This window comes from Hyla sarda, chromosome 9 (assembly GCF_029499605.1).
Source record: "Hyla sarda isolate aHylSar1 chromosome 9, aHylSar1.hap1, whole genome shotgun sequence".
NCBI classification, from domain to species: domain Eukaryota; kingdom Metazoa; phylum Chordata; class Amphibia; order Anura; family Hylidae; genus Hyla; species Hyla sarda.
In genome coordinates this window covers 14,508,164-14,531,903 of record NC_079197.1, presented here as the reverse complement: position 1 = coordinate 14,531,903, position 23,740 = coordinate 14,508,164, and the positions used below count along the sequence as shown (strand labels likewise).

The window sequence follows — 23,740 nt, the reverse complement described above, 5'->3', positions numbered from 1 at the left end:
TCTGCTTGTCTTGGAGCTAATTGGCTATGTTTTGAGTCAACCATAACACTGTGGCTATCTTTTTCTGAACTGGCTATTTCCTGTTGGAGTTCCCCCTCCAACTACAAGTCCCATGATTACTTGTTTGTAAGTGTGAGGTCACTTTTCTTCCTCCCACACATCAGTCACCCCACCCATCAAAACACACCTGTGCTCCCTTCTATACAATAGACCAGTATTTTCTAACCAGGATGCCTCCAGCTGTTGCAAAACTACAATTCCTTGCAGAATGATCTCCTTCCCACGAGTGGTCACTCCACTCACTGAAGCACAGACAGGCTCCCTCTGAACACCTGAATAGTGACGTAATGTCTTGGGCCGCACTGCAACCTGGGAAAACCTGATATTACTGTCATTTTGTATGCTGTTAAAAACATTGGGGCAAAAATCACATAAGAATTGTATGACCACCATTAAACACAGGTACAGACACTATATTATGAAGTACACTAACGTTACAGCCCCTGTAGCATAGTCAAATAAAAAAAATCTGTATCATTTCCTGGCAGCAATTGATTTAAAACATTTGTTTTCCACCTGAGTACCCCTTTAAGGTTGATCAAAAAAGCGCATTTTGATGGGACCAAATCGGGTCCCCGACAGCAGATCTCAGAGAATAGAAGGGTCGGACATGTTGGATTTCAGTGTGCCCAATATTTTTGTTGGCAATGAAGAGAAGTCCGAAGAATCTTATGTGTATGGGGGCCTCCTGACTCTCTCCCAACAAATGATGTGGAGGGAAAAATGGATCGGGAACACTTGAGGTCATTCTGGTTGTGGGTGGGGTTAGTGGGCTTAGTCATGGGTTCTATGTGGTAAAAGGGGAATGAGCTGCTTGCCCCTGAGAACAAAAGGGTAGGGCATGCTGAAATCTAACACACACAACCCTTCTCTTCCCCCAACAGGGATAGTCGGGATGTCCCATAAGTATTATTGGCTGATCTCGCTAAGGGCCCGTCCACGCTACTGAATTTCCACCTGTTTCAGTAGAGTCACATTTTTTCAACTGGATTCTGCTGCACAGTTCACACTGCAGGATTGGAAAATTCCGAAGCAGAAATTCAAGATTCGGTACCGGCCAAAGGAATTAACATATTCATTCTTTTGGCGGAATTCTACCCCTGGACTGAAATGCTGTCTATGGAGACGGCAAATGCTTGCACTGTCCTACCGCTGGTGGATCCCGTCACCGCCCGCTGCAGACAGAATCTCTGCAATGCGGATGCGGCCTAAAACTGGTAGGTTCAGCTGCCGCTCATCTAATGTGATTGAATTTTGCTTTATTTGTGTATTATTCTAATGTGTATGACCATTTTTTATTTCCCTCTCCCCATTCAGAACACATGTACACTCTACTAAACTGAATGTGCACATGTAGGGGGCCTGAAGAATAGCTGTTGGTCAGACAAGCATTCCTCTGACACACTGTTTCCCCAACCAGGGTGTAGTTTTGCAACAGCTGGAGGCGCCCTGGTTGGGAAACACTGTTCTGACAGCTATTCAAGGTGTATGGGCAGCTTAAAGGGGTACTCGGTTGGAATTATTATTATTTTTTTTTAATCAACTGGTGCCAGAAAGTTAAACCGATTTGTAAATGACTTCTGTTTAAAAATCTTAACCCATCTAGCACTTATCAGCTGCTGTATGTTCCACAGGAAGTTCTTTTCTTTTTTTAATTTCCTTTCTGTCTGACAACTTCCTCTGGAGCATACAGCAGCTGATACTGAAAGGATTAAGATTTTAACACAGAAGTAATTTACTAATCTGTTTAACTTTCTGGCACCAGTTGATAAAAAAAAAAAATGTTTTTCAGCCGAGTACCCCTTTAACTTTGTGAACTTTCCTCCCTTTGATGGGCCTGACAAAAAGAGTTGCCATAGGAACGGATAACACTGATATAAAAAAAAAGTCATAATGGAAGTATGCAGTCTGGGGGCCTTTTACATATCACGTCTGGAGTTCTCCTGTGACATTAGTTTTAGGTTATTCTTGTAATTGCTGACAATTCGCCTCTTCTCAATCCTCCTTACACCTGTCAGCAGCCGGAGAATTACGGCGTGACAGTCATCAATGAGGTAATGGCGTCTTACCCGCCACCTGTATATAACACACACGTCTCCCCGTCTTGACAGTCATGATCTAAGTGATCACAGAGGTGCTGGCCTCATTAGTCCGGGGGTCATAAATCAGGAGCAGGCTGCAGACAAGGGGGAGGGGGGGGGGGTGAATATTTTCAATGCCTGGTTATATTGCTTGGGGTTTAAGGGACTGCAGAGATTGGCGTTACTAGCGGGACATCTGTCATTTAACAATGATGCTGAGGTCAAATCCTGTAAAAATAAAAATTCACACATAACATGAGGATACTGCAAAGGTTGAAATCACAGCAAATCTGCAAAAACAACAGATATGCCTTGAAGCCCATGCAGATTTTTCATGTAAATAAGGCTTTGTTGAGGTTTTATTGGTGCAGAATCTGAACAACATCTGAATGTGGCCAGATATATGGTAAAGCTAATTCCGCTTCCATCTGTCGGAATACAGATTCCGCTGTCTTTTACAAAGATACGGATTCATGTCTGAGTCTGTTTAGAAAGGTTTCGAACAACTATGGCAGCTTTAAATATTACATTTTTCCAGTGTTTTCCAAAAAGTGTGTCTCCAGCTGTTGCAAAACTACAAATCTGGGCACGCTAGGACATGTAGTTTTGTAACAGCTAGAGACACGCTGTTCGGAATACAATGCATTATTCTTTTATAATAAAGATATATTAAGGGATAGGGGATAAGATGTCTGATCACGGGGGTCACTAGGGGATCTCCAGCACAGCCGCCCCCGTGACGGATGACTGGCAACTACAGCAGCCACGCCGCCTCCATGTCTATGGGAGGAGGCGTGATGACTACGTATTAGCCGTCATGCCCCCTCCCATAGACATGAATGGACGGGGGCGTGGCGAGACGTCACAAGCACAGAAGCTCCAAGCTTCCATGTTCCGGACGCCACCGCTGCCGGCCCAGAGATCGCAGGGTACCCAAGCGGCGGGACCCCCATGATCAGACATCTTATCCCCTATCCCTTAATATATCTTTATTATAAAAGAATAATGCATTGTATTCCGAACAGCGTGTCTCTAGCTGTTACAAAACTACTATGTATAGGGTATAAGATATTTTTTGCTGGAGTAACCCTTTAAATAGTATGATGGCACTGCTGGAAGCTGGATTCATAGAAAAACAGAAAGTACCCATAGGGGGCAGCATTGCTCTCTTTTCATACAAACTATAGTAACACCTCTTTAAGATGACCACGCAAAATTGGACTGAAAAGTGGTATTCTATGTGGGGTGGTCTTCTCAAAGAAAATGGCCACTACACATATTGTATGATGGACTGGAAATCTGTCATATAGAAAGCGGTATGGATAAGGGGGGGTGGTCTTCTCAGGGGTTTCACTGTAGTTAGGTAGTCCCCATATGTAACTATGCAATATACAGAGGACTTTTTACTGATATTACGTCCTTATGTTATATTGACAATTTAACATGCTGCAGTCTTATTACGGACTTGGCGGAGAAGGCTTAGTCCTGTTGTAATGATCGGGTGTTCTGCTTTTATATCAGTTCTGAATTTATATCAGTGTTTCATAACCAGTGTGCCCCCAGCTACTGCAAAACTACAACTCCCAGCATGCCCGGACAGCCTTTGGCTGTCCGGGCATGCTGGGAGTTGTAGTTTTGCAACGGCTAGAGGCATACTGGTTGGGAAACACTGATTTAAAGATTTTCTGCTTGCTCTGGTAACCCTCTTAGAGGTCACATGACAGAGGAGTAAAGCTGATCAATCACATTACATAAAGGTGTATGGGGGATGCCCTGACCATATGCTGCTACAATCTTTTCCACCTAAATATAGTACTATTTTTTTTTTTTTTATTATCTGCTTCAATGTTTTTATTAAGGTTTTCACTAAAGAATAAAGTATACAATACATGTAACATAGTTAAGGCACTTTATGCCAACAGAAAAGGAATGTAAACTCCCATATGTAAGTTATCAATACAGTAAACATAAGTCCGATAAACTTGAATCGCCAAGTCACAAGCCAGTTGTGGCTTCCGAATAGGGATACTTATAAAGGTTCCTCCGATTGAACAATAGTCACAAGATGAGCTATTTGGAGGAGACCCGACTATCTAAATCAATCAATATATGTCAAGACCGATTAGCCCGGTAACACCGGGTTGTGACCAATACAGACACACACAGGGGAAGACAGACACACAGGGGAAGACAGACACACAGGGGAAGACAACACGTATAGTGAAACAAGGGAGAGAAGATAGGTCCGGAAGGAGAAAGAGAAGGGAGAGAAAGAGAGGAAAAGTGCAAAGGCAGAAACTTCACGAAGGGTTACCCAGATAGTCCACCCAAGGTTGCCAGGTAGCTTCAAAAGACTGTTGGGAATCATTTAGGAGGCTTGTCAGTTTGTCATTGGCCATTATCCAGTTTAGCTTGGGGCGTATCAGCTGAAATTGCACAGAACCAGATTTCCAATTAGTCGCTATAGCTATCTTGGCGGCTAGAAAGATGTAGGAAATAAGTTTGCGAAGTCCCTTTGAGACATTCGGGATTGGGGCATTTAATAGAGCTTGCTCTGGGGGTTTCACAAGGTTCACACCTGTGACCGACAGGATAAAATAGTAGACCCGTATCCAAAAGCGTTTTACTCGTGGGCAAGTCCACCAAATGTGGAACATAGTTCCCTGCTGATGGCAATTACGGAAGCACAATGAAGAGGCTGTGGGGTACATTTTAGCTATTCTAGTAGGGACCAAGTACCATCGAAGTAGCACCTTCCAGCCCGCTTCCTGCAAGGATGTATTAATGGAGAGTTTGGAGATAATAGAGGCGCTAAGGGTCCAATCTTTCAGGTCAATTTCCTTCCCCAGGTCCTTCTCCCAGGCAATCCTATACAGTAATTTGGTGGGGGTAGATAATAGGGTGTGATAGATAGTGGAAATAATTCCCCTACTGTCAAAAGCTCTCATACACATTGATTCATAAGAGGTGTGGGAAGTAATGTCCGTCCCCGTCTTCTTAAGACCTGACAAAAAGTGAGAAATTTGACTGTAGCGGAATAATTCTGAGTCGGGTAGCCTATAGAAGGTGCGGAAGTATGCTATTGGTTTAATACCCAGTCTATCAATAAAGTCACCTATGCGAAATAATTCCTTATTTGTCCACCATGAGAAAGCCAGCGAGACCATGCCAGGAGGAAATTTAGGATTACGTAGAAGTGGTACTACCGGGGTGTGGGCTGATTGTAAGGGGAATCTATTACGAAGACTATCCCACAATTGTAACGATTGTGATAAAATAGGAGAGAGGATTGAGGGTCCTCTTTCTTTAGCTGGGAGCCAATGTAAGAGGGATAGAGGTACGGTAGGTGCAGCTAACTGTTCGATGGAGACCCATTGGGGGCTAGAGTGGAGTATGTGAAATTGGGTAAGCTGTCCTATTCTCGCTGCTTGGTAATATTTTTTAAGATTTGGGACCCCCAATCCCCCTTGAGAACGGAGAGCAAACAGTGTCCCGCGTCCCACTCTGCTACCCCAGGAGCCCCAAATAAAAGTAAGTTTAGACCGCTTAAAGTCCGATTGCAAGCGGTCTAAAGCTTGAGAGGGAACGGAGATTGGCAGGGCACGGAAAGCATAAAGCATTCTAGGTAAGAGATTAATTTTGATCGAGGCAATTCTACCAAACCACGATAAGGGGAAGTTACGTAAGTACTTAAGTCACTCCTAATGTCTCGGAATAAGGGGGGAAAGTTGGCCGAGTACAAGGAGGAAGTCGAGGGGGTCAAATTAATACCTAAGTAAGGAAGACTATGCGTGTTCCATTGGAAATCAAAGTTCAGTTTCAGCAGTTTAACCGTCCTGTCTGGAAGATTTATATTCAGAGCTATTGATTTGGAAGAGTTTAGTTCCAAACACGATATCTCCGCGAATTTAGAAAGGACGTGAAACTGATTAGGGAGGGAGGTCAAGGGGGAGGACAAAGTCAGCAGGAGGTCGTCTGGAAAGAGGGCCACTTTATGTTCCCCTGTCCCCGCCCAATCCCTAAAATAGAGGGAGAGTTGCGAATAACCGCTGCCAGCGGTTCCATAGCTAAGGCAAACAGGGCAGGGGAGAGGGGACAACCCTGCCTCTATTTTTTTTTATTATCAAATATCCCAGGGATTCAGAGTTGCAAAGGGTTAATATTAAAATCCCTGGTTATCTAAGGCTACTGGGGTGTTAAAGGGGTACTCCGGTGGAAAACTTTTTTTTTTTTTTTAAATGAACTGGTTCCAGAAAGTTAAACAGATTTGTAAATGACTTCTATTAAAAAATCTTAATCTTTTCAGTACCTTTTAGCAGCTGTATGCTACAGAGGAAAATCTTTATTTTTTTAATTTCTTTTTTGTGTTGTCCACAGTGTTCTCAGCTGACACCTGATGCCCGTATCAGGAACTGTCCAGAGCAGGAGAAAATCCCCATTACAATCCTATGCTGCTCTGGACAGTTCCTGACATGGACAGAGGTGTCAGTGGAGAGCACTTTGGACAGCACAAAAAAGAAATTCAAAAAGTTAAGTTAATTTCCTCTATAGCATACAGCTGCTAAAAAGTACCAAAAGGATTAAGATTTTTTAATAGAAGTAATTTACAAATCTGTTTAACTTTCTGGCACCATTTCATTAAAAAAAAAAGTTTTCCATCGGAGTACCCCTTTAATGTCAGTATTGTTACGTTCTACCTTTTGTTGTGAGAGTCTCACCTCCCCAGGCTCAAGTAACATCTCGACCCATACAGGAAGCTGAACATGATGGGCATTCAGCTTCCTGTTACTTTCTTGCGCCTAATGACAGTAAATGAGCGTTCACTGGTCATACACATAAGGTAAGTGTCAGCATAACCCACTTACTACAGCAGGACTGGCCAACCATCTAATGTGTTGGCTCTCCCCAAACAGCAGGGTTCAGGGAAGAGAAGGATCAGTCATGTAGAATTTCGACTGCCTGATCCTTTTGTTCTTTGGGAGATAAACGTTTGCCAGAAGAGTCTGGAAACGTCTTTTTGCACTTCCGCCATTAAGATGAGCATGTACATGCTCTCAAGGCTGTCATCCGACAGCTACATTTTGTATGGCTAGTTCTATTATTGCCATTAAATATTAATTATTAGCCTCCATTATTGGAGTGGACATGAGTGGTGTCTAGCCATGGCACTTTTTGATGAACTTAGCATGCATGTCTATAGAGATGTCTGGAGCGATGGCTTCTGTTTGACGCATTCTCTTCACTGTCATTTTTTTAACTTTCTCAAAATCACACGGTCCTGTGTGTGATTTTTACCTTGGTCAGTAATTCATCATTTGCGCCAAACAATCTTTGGCGCAATTTTTCGCCTTTAGGATTTTTTTGGGCGCAATTCACCGCCAAGAAATTTTATACATGGAAAACACACATAGCAATGTCAGAAAATGTAAAGGCGTCAAAATACATAAAAAAAAATTTGGGTGAAAGCTGCGACACCTCCAGGGTTGCGCAATACTATCCTGCGACATAGTTGTCTCTGAGGGACCTTCACCCTCCGTTGGGCCAGCATTGGACATGGCCACACAGGTTCAAGAAAAAAAAAAAAACTCAAAAATAAAATCCATTTCACATGGTGGCTATAAACCCCACAAAAGAAAATAATTCACGTCGCTTGCTGATATACTGCAGGACGGACTCCGAAATGGCTGCTCTACAGGGTAAAATACGCTGTGCTCTGTGGTGGTAAGTTGTGTGTAAAAGGCGCTGTGAAAAGCTGATTTCAACATTTGCGCCAAAATTACTAACAACGTGCACCAAATGATAAATTTGGTGCATGTCCACGAAAACCAGAATGAAAAAAAAAAGGGTAAAAAGAAACTGTCAACAGGCAAAATTGATAAATACCTCTCATAGTCCCTATAATCCCTAGTGTAGTTTGCAGCAATACCTTCTACCCATGATGACCGGTAAAGCTTCAGATATGGCTAAATCAATATTTTGTCAACAAAAAAGAAATGAGAAAGCTGCAAAATGTGGAAAAAAATGTTTGGAAGAGAAATGCACAATAAGCACTTACCTAGCGATATCCCATTGGTAAACACTGACGTCTGAGTATTGTTCTTTGCGGGGCTCTGGGACTCTAGGACACTGTCATCCAGCAGGTGGCGCTGTTTCTCTGATGGAAATGTGGCACTCTTACTTTCAACAACACTGAACTGACACATCACGCTGGATACATGAGGAGAGAGAAGCCAGATAGGTGCTTTATGGAACGGCAGAGAAATTCCATTCATTTCACACATGTTCATGAATGAGGCGGCAAATGAGCAAAATTAATGTATAACTCAAAGCTGTGGTCACCAAATAAAGCAATATCTGACAAAAAAAAAAAAAAGCTCAGAACCTGTCACTGTCTGCTAGAAGGCTAATTACACTGAATGATGGGCATAGGAGGGTATATAGTATATACTTTTGGATGGAACATGTGCATTTACTGTTACTTATTAACAAGACCCATCTTACTATTCTAAACACTGGCACATGGTGTCCACTAGGAAGTTTGTTATCACAATCTCTCCTCCCTTCGTGGAATGTATTTATTATGTAGTTTATTCAGGAAAGTTGTGTGGGGCCTATACTAGATTCAGGAACCCTAAATATCACATATCCTTCTTATAGATGGACCTTTGATAGATACTTACTATATGATGTACTTAATATCCAACCCCAAAGAACCAACCTAAAAGATAATATTATTGTAAGACAAAAGTAAATTGTACTATTCCATTCTTGTCTTTTATAGAGCACACTGAGTAAACATCCACAGTGCAGGGAGAAAAGGTTGAATTGATTTTAAGCAGCAATCACCTTAACCAAACATTTCCTGCTGCTGAAAATATGATTTGCACCACTTTGATGAAGTAATCTGATTTACTTTTCTCTGCAAATCTGTTTCAGATCATCACATGCATGGACAATCCTCTTCAGGATATGCCACAGCCTCCGATTTGGCTATTTCAAAACAGAAAATAATTTTCTTTTTCCTCCTTTCCTCCTTTAGTCATTTGGTCATTGTCTTGTTGAGTCACCTAATTTCTTCTCAGCTTAAAGTTTTGGACGGCTACCCTTACATCCTCCAGTAAAATGCTTCATACACCTCTGGATACATTGTTCCCTCAATGATCACAAGATGTTTAAGCCCTGAGGCAGCAAAGTGGCCCTAAACTAGGATGCCCCCCCCCCCTTCTACGAACACCATACTTGTTTAGCATTCTTCTAAGGGTTTATTCACACGGCAGAATTTCCGCTTGCAGAATTCTGCCTCAAATTAAATTCCATAAACTTCTATGGGATTCCGCACTCCCATTCACACTTCTAAATTTCCGCTTGTGGAATTCTGCTAGCGGAATTCCGCAAACAGAAATTCCAAAGTGTGAATGGGAGTGCAGAATCCCAAAGAAGTCTATGGGCTTTAATTTAAGGTGAAATTCCACAAGTGTGATTGGGAGTGCGGAATCCCATAGAAGTCTCTTGGCCTTAACTTGAGGCAGAATTCCGCAAGCCGGAATTTCTGGGCAGAATTTATGACGGAGATCAAGCCGGCGGCGCTAGGACCAAGCAGACTGCATTGCTGCCCCCATAGACTGCAATGCATTTCTGGGTGGATCTTTTGGGATATCTGCTCAGAAATGCATTGCCATCTATGGGGACGGCAATGTAGTCCTCTCAGTCCTAGTGCCGCCTGCTCGATCTACGGCAGAATTTCTACCCGGAAATTCCACAGTGTGGACCTGTGAAAAAATGAACACAGCCGTTTGCAATTTGTAGAGGTTGTTACCCTTTTTTTTTAATCTGTTTTTGAAATAATCTTAACAGAACACTCACAGTCCTAAGTTTTCTCTTTTTGTAGACCATTTGTGTAACCCTAGACGGTTGTATACCCAGGTCTTTAGCTTTTGTTGTCTTTTCCAGCAACATGTGTCTTTATAATACGTAAAGATATTTGCATTTCTTGGGAAGAACAAGTTTGTCAGTAACCAGACTTTGTTACATAGTTACATATAGTTACATAGTTAGTACGGTCGAAAAAAGACATATGTCCATCAAGTTCAACCAGGGAATTAAGGGGTAGGGGTGTGGCGCGATATTGGGGAAGGGATGAGTTTTTGTGAACCTTTAGTTAATGGGCAAAGTACCAGTAAACCTCATTCTCCTTAAAAGTTTACCTGTCACTATGAAAACATTTGACATGTCCTAGGGACAGGTTAAAAGTTTTTTTTTTTACCATTCGGGATATAAGTGTGCAAACCCCCACAATCAGTTGAACAAGTAGAGAACTGTGGTGGAAAGCATGTCTCTCCCTGCTTTATGTCTATGTTAGCATAATGGACCAATAGACTTACATTTTGTGTCTGTGCTGGTCATGTGACAAAGAACGGGAGTGAACTTACTGAGAGCACATTTCTTCAGTTTTGTCCTACTGAACACTTAGACCCAAACAAAAAAAACTGTTGCTGCTGTTTCTATGACATATCAAAGTTTTTGTTTTCTTTATAATGACAGGTACACCTACCATTTAGTCACTGGCACATTAGTTCACTTACGTTTATCCTTGCCCTGTGGACATTTACTCAATATGTTCAATAAAATACATGAACAGTACAACTGTGTTTTATTAGTTTTGTCCCATGGTGTTTGTCTATAAATGTTTGTGACATTGAGAGCAATCAGGCCACATTTTATACAAAACCAGTGTGGAAATCCAGATCATTTAAACAGTTACTTACTTCTTCTTGCAACTATATAATCATTGGTTCTTGTGGGGTCAGACACTGTGTACAGTACATTATCTAGCAGACACTTGTTCTAAGCATGTTTAAGGAGGGCTCTGTAGTAACAAAACCAGACTGGTTGCTATAGACCAGCGTTCCCCAACCAGTGGCTCCATCTTTTGCTAAACTACAACAATCATCATATGCCTCAGGATGGGAGTTGTAGTTTTGCAGACGCAAGAAAGCCACTGGTTGGGGGAACACTGCTCTTAGCAATCCGTCTGACAATACTGCAACAAGGGAAAGGAGAATTCTGCTTCCTTTAATTTAGTACATGTCAATAGAACTGGATTAAGATCTAATGTTAATTCTGGAAAATCTGAACCAAGGAAAAATCATAATAAAAAGTGACAGCCTCCGACAGCATTTACAACCCACTTGTTTCCTAAGCTGCGGCTCTTCCTATGTCTGGAGACGGGTGGAGTTGGGAGATGAGTGGCCACTGACGCATCCGGGCACGTGGGTCGTCTGCTGTACCTCATTGTAGCGGTCATCTCCGAGGGACCTGACGACAGAGATTACTGATGCTGAAACAGAGATTCTGCCACTAAATAGTCCACCTACACATCAGCTGCTGGAAGGGTCCTTACAGGGATCATAGACAGAATAGTTATAATGTTTAGAAGAATTATTGCAATAAAACTATATGAGAATATTTTGTATGGTCTCCATGGGTTTTTGATGCTGCTATCAATTGGGAGGATTAAGCTGTGCATGGACCTAACATCGGTGGAGACTGTCAGCAGTCACAATGTGTATTGTTTCCCTTATGAAAAGTGGTGTCACAGATGTTGGGCCTTCAATTTTAAAAAGACATACCGTAAACCGTACCTGTCACATCACAGAAAATCAAAAAAGTATTTTTATGTGTCTAGCTTCTGTAGTTGGCTCACAAATCCCTCTGTTCTGCTGCTCACTCATTCTGACATCCACTGCTCAGGAAGGGGTGTGTCCAAGGCAAGCACTGAGCCTGCCCTCACTCACCATGCATTCACTTCCTCCCTATGCCTGCTGTGCTGGGTCTCTTCATCTAATCACTGCAGGCTGCTCTGTAACCCCTTCCCCTCTGATTTCAGACAGGAGTCTGATGTACAACATAGAAAAAGTTTTTGAATCTGACATCACATGACACACACTGATAGGATCATTAGTTTTTTGATGGGAAGAATAGTGCAACATGCTATGCTTTCCTTTACACCAACTGTGGTGAAGCCTCTGATGGTTGTGTGAATGTAGCCACAATTTTGGACATGATGTTTAGGCCCTACAGGGAAGTAGGTATACAGACATACTGTATCCCAAGATGAGCGGCACGAGATGACTGGGTTTGAAAAATGGTTTTGAAAAATGATTTTGCGCAACACTCAGTCAGTAAAGACTTATGTAAAACCAGTGGTTGTGATGTGAACTTTGAGGGTCCTTTAAAGGTTTTTCGAGCATGTTGGGATAATGTATTGAATTTACATTGTGAGAATTTGGAGACTCTTCTTATATGTGCGGAGAGGGTGAAAACATTTGCAGTTCCAGATATGAGGTAACTAACCTCACTGCCAGCTATTAAAAAGATTCTGCAAATGACCACATCGTAACTATAGTATAATCTGTCACAAAGTAACAATGCTGGATAATGAGATTGTCATTTACCTTCATTTTCTAGAGAGTAAACAAAGTGGACAAGAAACAACATAGGAGAAAATAAAACAGATACATAACTTAATACCTGGGGACTTCCATTTGGTTTCTCAGATTTCAAGAACATTGTTCTTTAAAAAAGTACACCAAATAAACGGATCTAAAATAAAGCAGGTTATGTTCCCAAACAACTAACACCTCTCCAGCCCTTAAAAAAAAAAATGTCAGAGCTTCAAAAAGTTGTGTATAATACCTTTCTTCTTGCTCACATAGTACAATTTCCCAGCAGGAGAAAGTGGGCATGGAAACATAGAATGTGATTTGCAGTAGGTTGGGACAATTTTAGTGCAGGCCACTCTGACATGTAGCTGTGACGGTAGCTTACTTGTAGACTTGTAGACTTGTAGCTGCAGGACTGACTTGAGGCTCCTATAGACTCCAGACACAGTCCTAAGCTTGATGACCTCAGCAAAGACTTATCTCCAAAAGGGAAAGAAGAGACTCCTCCCAGGGCTTTTAAATGGGGGGGCTCTGGTGGGGTACCATAGGTCACCCTTAGTTCACATGGTCACTGATACCTCCTGGATTACATTCACATGACAACTGATGATCACATGTTAACATCTCTTAACCCCTTAAGGACCAAGCCCATTTTCACCTTAAGGACAAGGCCAATTTTATTTTTGCATTTTTGTTTTTTCCTCCTCGCCTTCTAAAATCCATAACTCTTTTATATTTCCATCTACAGACCCATATAAGGGCTTGTTTTTTTGCGTGACCAATTGTACTTCGTAATGAAACCTCTCATTTTACCGTAAAATGTATGGCGAACCCAAAAAAAAAATTTTTTTAGGGAGGAAATTTTTATGAAAACCACAATTTTGCACATTTTGGAAGGTTTCGTTTTCACACTGTACAATTTACGGTAAAAATTATGTGTTCTTTATTTTGTGGGTCAATACGATTAAAATGATACCCATGGCTAGAAACTTTTATATTTTGTACCGCTTAAAAAAAAATCTAAAATTTTTTTGTACAAAATCACCGCCCTATTCTGACCACCTATAACTTTTTCATTTTTCCGTATATAAGGCGGTATGAGGGCTCATTTCTTGCACCATCATCTGTAATTTTTATTGATACCACATCTGCATATATAAAACTTTTATACCTTTTTTATGAATAATTATTTTATTTTTGTATAAAATGTGACAAAAAAGCTGCATTTTTGGATTTTTTAATTTTTTTTGATCATTAACATTATATTTTGATAGTTTGGACATTTACGCACACGGTGATACCAAATATGTTTATTAAAAAAAATTACGCTTTTTGGGGGTAAAATGGGAAAAAATGACAATTTTCATTTTTATAGGTGAAGGGGACTTTTTTTTTACTTTTTATTTTTACATTTTTAATTTTTTTTTTTTTTACACTTTTTATGTCCCCATAGGGGACTATCTATAGCAATCATTTGATTGCTAATACTGTTCAGTGCTATGCATAGAGCATAGCACTAATCAGTATTATCAGTGATCTTCTGCTCTAGTCTGCTCGATCTCAGACCAGAGCAGGAGACGCCGGGAGACGGACGGAGGCAGGTGAGGGGACATACGTCCGCCATTACAGATGATCGGATCACCACGGCAGCACTGCAGGCGATCCGATCATCTATTTTATCATGCGCATTGCCGCAGATGCCGTGATCTGTACAGATCACGGCATCTGAGGAGTTAATGGCGGACATCGGCGCGATCGCGGATGTTGGCCATTACCGGCGGGTCCCTGCCGTGTATGATGCGAGCACCGCCCTGATGCTCGCTGTCATACACAGGACGTAAAACCGCCAAACCAGGACGTACATTTACGTCTGTGGTCGTTAAGGAGTTAAAGTAATAACACTTTCTATATGCATTATACAGTATAACACATGGCAAGCAATATATACATAAGGGGACAGGTGTAAGGGGGCCCAGGGGACACTGAAGGGAGACTGCCTGACAGGGCAGCAAGGGTACGAGGTTACAATTCCCGTACTGGGCCACCACATTTCAATAGTCCCTGGCCCTATCTTATATGAAGGATAGCCTTATGTCTATCCCATGCATGCTTAAACTCCTTCACTGATTTGCAGCTACCACTTCTGCAGGAAGGCTATTCTATGCATCCACTACTCTCTCAGTAAAGTAATACTTCCCGATATTACTTTTAAAACTTTGCCCTCTAATTTAAAACTATGTCCTCTTGTGGTAGTTTTTCTTTTTTTAAATATGCTCTCCTCCTTTATTGTGTTGATTCCCTTTATCTATTTAAAAGTTTCTATCATATGTCCTCTGTCTCTTCCAAGCTATACATGTTAAGGTCCTTTAACCTTTCCTGGTAAGTTTTATCCTGCAATCCATATACTTGTTTAGTAGCTCTTCTCGGAACTCTCTCTAGAGTATTTATATCCTTCATGAGATCACTGAAGCCTGCTGGGGGACCACTTCCGCCCTCCCAAGACCTCAAGCTCTGTGCATGTTTCAGTCTGTGTTGCTATCAGTGAGGCTCTCCTGCAGCTTTCTGTGAGAATCTGTGGAGCTTTCACTTTCTGTGCAGCTGTCAATCAAGCTCAGTGCAGAGAAACACTTCCTGAGTTTGGTCTCCTGCCAGGCTGGGAGGAGACCATACTCACTGTATTAATTGTGGCAGAGAACAGAACAGAGCCACCTAGTGACCGTTTTTTATATTACATTTTAAACATATTTATATTGATAATTTTAAAAGCAAGTGAATGGGAAAGTGTCTGCTAATTACACAAGGAACACTATATTAAAAGTTTTATTTGGTGACAGGTGCTCTTTAAAGACTTTTACATGTTTCTTTACTACGTTATTGGTTTTGGCTGCTGCAAGGAATTTAAAAATAATGTCTGGACCAATCAAAATGCAATGCTCAGGTGCTGCATGCTACATATGACCTAAATACACGGACACTACCAGGAGGGGTGGCAGAGGAGCTGGTCCCCTAAAGAAGGAGGAGGTGCTAATCTCCTGTAAAAGGTGGCGGTGCTGGTCCCCTGATGAAGGTGGATATTCTGCTTCCTAGAGAAAGTGGTAGTGCTGGTCCCCTGGAAAAGGTGAATGTGTTGGTCCCCTAGAAAAGGCAGAGATGCTAGTCTCTAGGAAAAGATAGCAGTGATGGTCCCTTGGAAAATGTGCAGTGATGGTATCCTGGAGAAGGCTGAGAAACTGGTATCCAGAAGGCAACATGCTGGACACAGTTACAGCAGGGCTTTTATTCCACTTTCTTTTGTGTGTGTTGAGCACAGATTCTGGATTCTAACACTTGATGCATGAGTCACTCTGGCACACAGCAGAAAGGGAAATACATTTTACAGTCAATATGGCTTCCAAAAAAAACTATATATTTTTTTCCCTGAGAGAGAACCGTATCTTCAACAGAAGAAACGTGCCCAGAACATGTGCTCCTACCATCACTGAGAGTAATTACCAGAAATGATTGGGAAAGGTTATCACATAATTTACAGAAGGAAAATATGTGTCCAAGGGTGTATTACAAAGCTAACAGTAACACTGTTCCCTAACTGTTCATTTTTGAAACTGCCTCTAAGGATATGGACCTTACACTGCACTATGCTGGGGCCACCAACACTCATCAGCTGCAGTTTGGAGGAACATTTAGAGTAATGCTGGGGCCACTTGTGTCACAGAACAGGAGGCAGTAGGCTCAATAATATAAGACATAGGCACAACATGGCATCACTTTTATGCACATCTGAGAAAGCTACTAGTTGTCCATATGTCCAACCAGAAATTGGGTAAAATTAAGCTGTGCCCCTTGATCCACACAAACTATGGTCTAACTTATTTAAAGAGATGAACCAAAAGTCAGAGGTAGGTTGCCATGTCAAAATGTCTCCTTCCTGGTTGTCACAAAGGTTACTACTACCTAATCTAAGTCATTTTGTTGGCTTACATTGAAGAAAGTGATGGGGGGCATCCTGAGTTGGTGCTTCACACTTCTCCATGGACTCTCCTTAAAATGCATATACTTTGGCTGGTAGGATGACTGGGTGACTGAGTGTACCTGACATCCCGGGCCTGTAACGGTGACTGTTTCCATGACAAGCAGTGAAAACAATCACAACAAGTGATTGACAGCTTTGGGGAACTGTCCTGCAAGATGATTGATGACAGTAAGCTGCGGATGGTAGCACGCATGAGCTATGAGGGCTGAGATTTGTTTTCATGTAGCTCCATCATAATCGCTCAGCGCTGGGTTAATGTAAATAATATACTCACAGGATCTGGAAAACTGAAATCAGCTGCAGAGCAGAGACACGTGCTGCTCCTTTAATACACAGAGTAATAGACGGACTGGGGCAGAGGACGCTTCACACCAATCTGGTAATACGGATTTCCCCACTGTCATGTAGATCTGTACTATGCAAATGGAGCATGAGAAGGACAGAGTAATATATGCAATGGTTGGCAGCAATAGAGTACCATGCAGATGTGCTGGTGCCTGGTTCTTACAGACATCTATGAGCAGGATCAGCTGACAGTAAGGAATTTTCCTGGCATTTTTGCATTGGAAATGTAAGTCATTAATCATGTGGTCGATGTAGAGGAAGTCACATACAGACAGATCAGCATGCAGCGCCTGCTCCTATTTACCTGCAGAAAACTGCTCTGCACGGCCTATACTACTGACTACATACATGTAAAATGATGGTAGCCCGAAGAAAGGAAAAGAGAGTATGGCTTACAAGTAACATGAGTGAGAAGAACATATTACTCTGCCTTTCTTTTTTTTTTTAACCTTCTGTACAACATTTTAAAGGCCTCGTAATCTTGCAATGGGAAATGAGACTTGTTACTTCAACCTGTACAGGCCTAACATTTCTTCCCCCTTCTTTTATGTCAAGTTTTCAATGACATAGTCTGCAACAACAGCCTTAAAGTTAACATTCACCAATTTTGAATCTAAATCCTTACTAAATTCGAAACAAATTATTTTAATTTAGCTGTACAGAGCTCCAAATCCTCTCCATAGACATGGAGGTAAGGAAAAAAAAATCCTGATTGCTTGTATCCGCCACTGCATACAATTCATATGCTGACCTAATAAGACTGCTGCATGCAACAAGTGCCCCCTAGTGGCAGCTGCACAGATGGGAAACTGACAGATGGACCAACCCCACTCACCTCAATATTAAGGTGGTTAGTGTGAGTGATTCTGAGTAAAAAAATATATTTCTTACCCCAATCTGTTCAACTGTTCCCGAGATATAGCACAATCTTACAAAATGCAAGTTAACTCTTAACTGCACTGCACCTCTGGTCCCATCCTCTGGGTACCGTTTGTGCCACCCCACTCATCAACATTTATCTTATTAGCTAAAGTGGGATGAGTGTAAGTATATAAATCTGGTGTTGACTATAGAAAGCTTTGGGGAACAGTCTATGGTCCACTTAATCCGCCACTAGCCACAGCACTGATTAAGTGCTATGGCCTCTTTACAGTCCTGCGGGGCAGGAGAACAGCAAAGCAGTTACATTCACGTAAATAGGGCCAGTTGCAGTTCCCTGGGAGCTCCACTGTGCAGTGATAAATGTAAGAGGACCGCTGTGTTAATTCAACCCTTTTATTTTCTGGATTGATGGGAATTTTCAGAGAAATTCTGCATAGGAAATCTGTAAGAAATCTGTCAAATGCTCATTTACATTAAATGTTCAGAATTTGCGGAGAGTTCTACTTTGACACATTTTTCTTCCATTCTGTGGACCATTCTACAGTGTTCTCCATTGTGTTATGTACAAATTAATGAAAGCTTCACTTACACAAAGCAGCAACTGTGCAACTAATCCTCTATTTACTGGAGGCTGTGGTTATTTTCCAGCCTCTTCTGCTGCTGCTGCGGCGGCTCCTACTACACACAAGGAACATTACAGAGAAGCTGAATTTAGTGTTTGTGGGTTTTTATGGCCTTTTCATACACAAGATGCTTATTATTCTACACAACCAGAAAGAATCCAACAAACAAAAAGAAAAAAAAAATTGGAATAAAATAAATGTACAAATGGTTGAGTGTCTGGTCCATTGTAAGTGACGCACACAAAGTATTTTATCAACTAAATTGACTGTGAAATAGAAGGAACATGCTGGCTGCATGAGATAATAGAAGCTACATGGAGATGTGACCTATAATGTCCAGCTGGCCAATAATAAACTATCTAATTATCCAGTAACAAAACAAATCCATTGTTTTAGATGAGGCAGCGGCCATTATCTCCCTATCACCTATTTGTCTGAACATGTCTGCATCTCTGAGCATGATATAAAGCTGACAGGTTCCCTAAACTTGTAGCTTTCCCCAATAGCAAAGTATTGTAAACCAATGTATAAAAAACCCTACCATACATGTGAATGGAATTGTTTTGGTGGCAACACTTGGATTTCTCCAAGTCCCACTGAGATGAGCTGGACAGTCACACATTTGCTGTATATGAATCCATTCTGGAGGGGTTATGTCATGAAGATGCCCATTGTTAATGTGCCTCAAAGGGGGTTCTCTTAAAAGATGTTCACATGCTATAGCGGGGGTTCCATTGAAAACTTCCCCTTGTCCATGTGCCCTAACTGGCATTCCCTTAAAGATGCCCCTTGTACACAAGCCCTAGAGGGCATTCCCCTAGATGATGACCCTAGTCTACATGTCCTAGAGGGCATTCCCCTGTAAGATGCCCTATGTCCACAAGTCCTAAAGGGAATACCTCTAGAAGATGAACCTTGTCTACATGCTTCCTCCAGAAGATATCTGCCCCTTGTCCAGATTCCCTAGAGGGGGTTCCTCTGCTCAGGGCCTTCTTCTATAAGCCAGAATGGAGAGAAGACGTAAGAACGGTTCTATTGAATTGAAAGGGCACCATGTATTAATGTATTTTCACAGCAAGAGGAAAATCTATGGCTAAAATATCTAAAAAACCCCAAAGCACTTTCCATAAATTATACTAGACCTAATCCTGTCAGAATTTTCTCGATGACAACAAGATGAAGCTGAGTGTATATGTTCCTGATCCTTAGGAAAAAACATTCCATCTATCTTTTGGTGCCACTTGTAGCGTATCTGCAGAGCTCACACATTTAACCACACGATAAGGTAGTGGGTGATGATGCTGCCATGAAGCGGAAAGCTCCAGCCTCCATGAAGTTACAGCACCTGGAATATATTTCCCAATAATAAAGACATTGTCAAACTGTAATAGTGATCAATGATGATTTATTACTTGTCTGCAGTGGCTATCAGCACTCATTGTACTAAATCGGGTGTCAGAAAATATTTTCCTACACAGCTCATTGTCTTCTGGGGTTTATGGGTACAGTACAGTACTACACTGACATGATCGATGCTGTTTTTGTAAGACCTGAATGGCCGTGCTGCGTTTATACATACATTGACCCCCTCCACAGTTTTATTAATCCTGTTTGTTACCCAAACCTGATGAGTAACAGTCAGGATGAAAACCCAATTTATTAATGGCCTCAACCATAACATCATATTCCCACACACCGATCTATACAAGCCTATAAAATAGCCCAAAGCATGAAATGTGCTGGGTGAACAAATAAGCTTATGTAGTGTTACATTATTAGTGTGTTTGAAATGTGTCACCCATGGTCTATACTATTCTACATACGGGACACTTTCCATTACGTCAGTCTCTTGTTTATATGGGCCTATTGAAAGACATGTAGGGAATTTTGCTGACAAAGTTTGCTACTGCAATACGTCCAGGACCTTTAAGACATGAATGGCCCTCCTGAGATCATAATGATGGATGGGGCTTGTATGTCTTTACTTATTATTTCCCCCAAAGCCAATGTCTTACACTTTGTAAACATTCTTTTATATAAAAACTTCCAGCCCTGGACCCGGCTGACGACGGCTGTGTCATGTAAACAACCGCACTGGCTCCACATTAACAAAGTATCTAAAACTCCTTATAAGGTGCAGAGATAAAGGCGGTAATAAGGGGCAATCCACATAAACAGATTATACAGAGGAGTAACAGAATAAACAAAAACAGCTACTACTAAAAATGCTATTCTTTATAGTCCCACCATACAGACATCTCTACTTGGGATAGGAAAGCTCCTCTTCTATGTAGTGAAAGTTCAGTCCCTCTACATGATCCAAATTTAGAGCCAAGAATTGTAAACATCCAGCAAAAGCGACACAATAAAACGTGTTCATGGTGATTAATGCAGATATTTTTCCCTGACATTTATCTCCTTTTCACAGGACATTTTACGCTGTGCCTCAATTTACCCAGAAAACACCCTTTTGGGTTATATTATTTGCATTAGATCTCCTCATTTTGGTTTGTTTTATCCAGACAATAGCCGGATGAGGCGCATGGTTATGGGAAGGAGAGTGACATCAAGTCATCCACAACCATCTCACAACCTGGCATCAAAGGTGAAACAATCACAGACGACTCTTTTAGAAAACAGCAGCCACAGCGATCAGCACAAGTCCAGCTCCCACCTATTCTGGCCAGATATCCCCACAGCAGCCACAAGGGAAAGGTACTATTACTGGTCATTAAGACAAATTGCCATCAATGTTATATATGAACAAAAGTCAGTCTCTCCATTATGAATGTGTGGTCATCATGAGTCAAGCTCTTTAAAGTGGGCCTGTCAGTGGGTGTAAATAAGCCCATGGCTGGATAGGACTAGTCAAGATTCCAAGCATGCTTTTATTTTGGGCAAACCTAAGTCAGGTGCTGGCTGATGACTTCTTTTGTTTCTCTAATGTGTCTTCTGTTGTTTGGATACTGTGCCTAGTACCTAGTTTCTGATGTGTACAGTTTTTTTTAACATAGTGTTAAAATCAATTACAAATACGTGAGATATAAGCCTATGTCCTCTTTATTACCGCCCACTGGCCTGAATACATCCGCCTACCCCATTTGACTAACAGCCACTAGATAAAGAGGCTCTTGAGCTTAATTTGCATAATACTATTTCAGCATTTGCAAGGACTATAAAGATAAAAAACACCACAAGTGTTTGGTGGTACAGATTGTACAGTGAGCGTTCCATTCAACTGAAGCAATAATCATATACTTTGCTTAACATTAATATACAATAGCAGGGTGGAGGGGTCCACTAGAGTACAAAGGGATCTTCCAGTGGCCCAACAAGTCCTGCAGAAGACATCAAATGCTGCTAGGCATGATTATTATTGGCTGATGGCACAATAAAACATAGTTTAGGAAGCAATTGTAAGTAAACTTTAGTTTAATTAAGTTTTAGTCTTATTTATTTTAGTTACTGGTGGCGACTGGGTTCACACCACGTTTTTCAAATACGGTAACCGTATATGGTTTTCCGCAAAAAAACGTATCCGACCGTATCCGAAACCGTATGCATAGAGAATGCATTGTAAACCGTATTCCAAATTTTGTGTACGGTTGCATCCGTTTTGCCTCGTATACGGTTTTGCCGATTTTTCAACCGTAGGCAAAAACGCTGTCGACCACGTTTTTGCCTCCGGTTGGAAAACTGTATGCGAACCGTATGCGCTTCTTTTAACATTGTTGTCTATGAGAACCGTACACAGAATTTCAGAATATGGTTGCACACGGTTTTTCTAATCCGTTTTTGGAGTTGACACATGCGCAGAAGGAATTTCAATAGAACAATAGTAACTTTATTAAATTGCTTGAAAACTAATTCCAACAAAATAGCAAAACCGTTGGCAAAAACTGATGCAAACGGATAGAACCGTACATACGTTTGGAACCGTATACAGGGAAAAAACGTATTTGGAGTCATATGGTTGAATACGGTTTTTGCCATACGTTTTTTAGCGGAAAACCGTATACGGTAACCGTATTTGAAAAACGTGGTGTGAACCCAGCCTTAGGCTGCATTCACATCTTGTTTTTGCAATACGGTTCCCGTATCAGGTTTCAGTGTAAAAACCGTATGGAACTGTATTGCAAACCGTATGTATAGACATGTCATTGAAAACCGTATGGCAAACGTAGCATCCGGTTGTGTAGGTTTGGCATCACTTACGGTTAAATTTTTTTTCCCGTACACAAAACCGTAGTCTGCAGATAAAACCAGTATACGTTTTTTTTAAATGGTGGTCAATGGGAACTGTACAGAACCGTATGAGCATACCGTTCCATCCGGTTTGCACAATACGGGTTTGCAGTTTGGACATGCGCAGTGCACACCGAAAGTTCTTCCCACAAATAGAACAAGGGGAACTTTATTTAATTAAGGACGAACATAAAACCGTATCAGTTTTTCTTTTCAAAAAACGTATTAAACCGTATGCAACCGGACATCCGTTTTCAAACCATATACGGTTTAAAACCGTCCAGAGGTATATACAGTTGTACACAATTGTATACGGTTCGGTCGGGTTTTGAGACACACGCATTTTTACAAAAACCGGATACGGTAACCCTATTGCAAAAACGAGTTGTGAATGCAGCCTTAGTGCTGCAAGGTCAGAGACATGTACCAGCCTCTGCAGCAGCTGTCTACAGATCCCTCTAGGATATGGTCTATGTTAAGTACATTTACTATTATTAGTGAAGACAAAGGCCATGGATCTCCTGCAAGCTCCAAGCGAGGGGGAGATACCAAAACACGACTATTTATGCTCTCTGATGTCATTGTGCAGATCCCAAATTTAAACAAAACAAATGTGAATTCAGACCAGAGACTAATTGTTCATGTGTTTCCCATCAGGACCCATCATATCGCAGCAATTACGCGTCTGTTTAAGATTCTTTACATAAGACAGAAGCTAAATCATTAATGTGGAGTCTGATGTCATCTGTGCTGTACGTGAACTCACCTTGACTCCTCCATCATCCCATATTAATTCACAGGGACAGAATATGGACAAACTTCATAAGAAATAATCACTTTACCTAGATGAAGTCTATCTAGATGAAGTCTGGGGCTGAGAATGTATATAAAATTGTCTGCTTATAGGGGAGGTGAACATGAGACTAAGGAAACAGCTGAACCTTTAGGAGAAACCTCCACCACTGGACAACATGTGCCCACACTGTGGAAGGATATAAATTGTTATGGTAACTATGCATATTATGGTAATGC

General features: G+C 41.4%; 1 protein-coding gene across 7 annotated transcripts in view; it reads right to left on the bottom strand.

Moving 5' to 3' along the window:
- Positions 1-23,740, bottom strand: part of RALGPS1 (Ral GEF with PH domain and SH3 binding motif 1) — a 409,196-nt gene that overhangs the window by 33,037 nt on the left and 352,419 nt on the right. For 5 of the 7 annotated variants that reach the window (XM_056538115.1, XM_056538117.1, XM_056538118.1 and 2 more), the window contains 2 exons: positions 11,330-11,456; positions 8,197-8,348 (listed from right to left, as the gene is read on the bottom strand). The exons of the other annotated variants lie outside the window; for them this stretch is intronic. In XM_056538115.1, the coding sequence (XP_056394090.1) occupies positions 8,197-8,348; positions 11,330-11,456 (279 nt within the window). The remainder of the gene's footprint in view (positions 1-8,196; positions 8,349-11,329; positions 11,457-23,740) is intronic. 7 annotated transcript variants of the gene reach the window in all.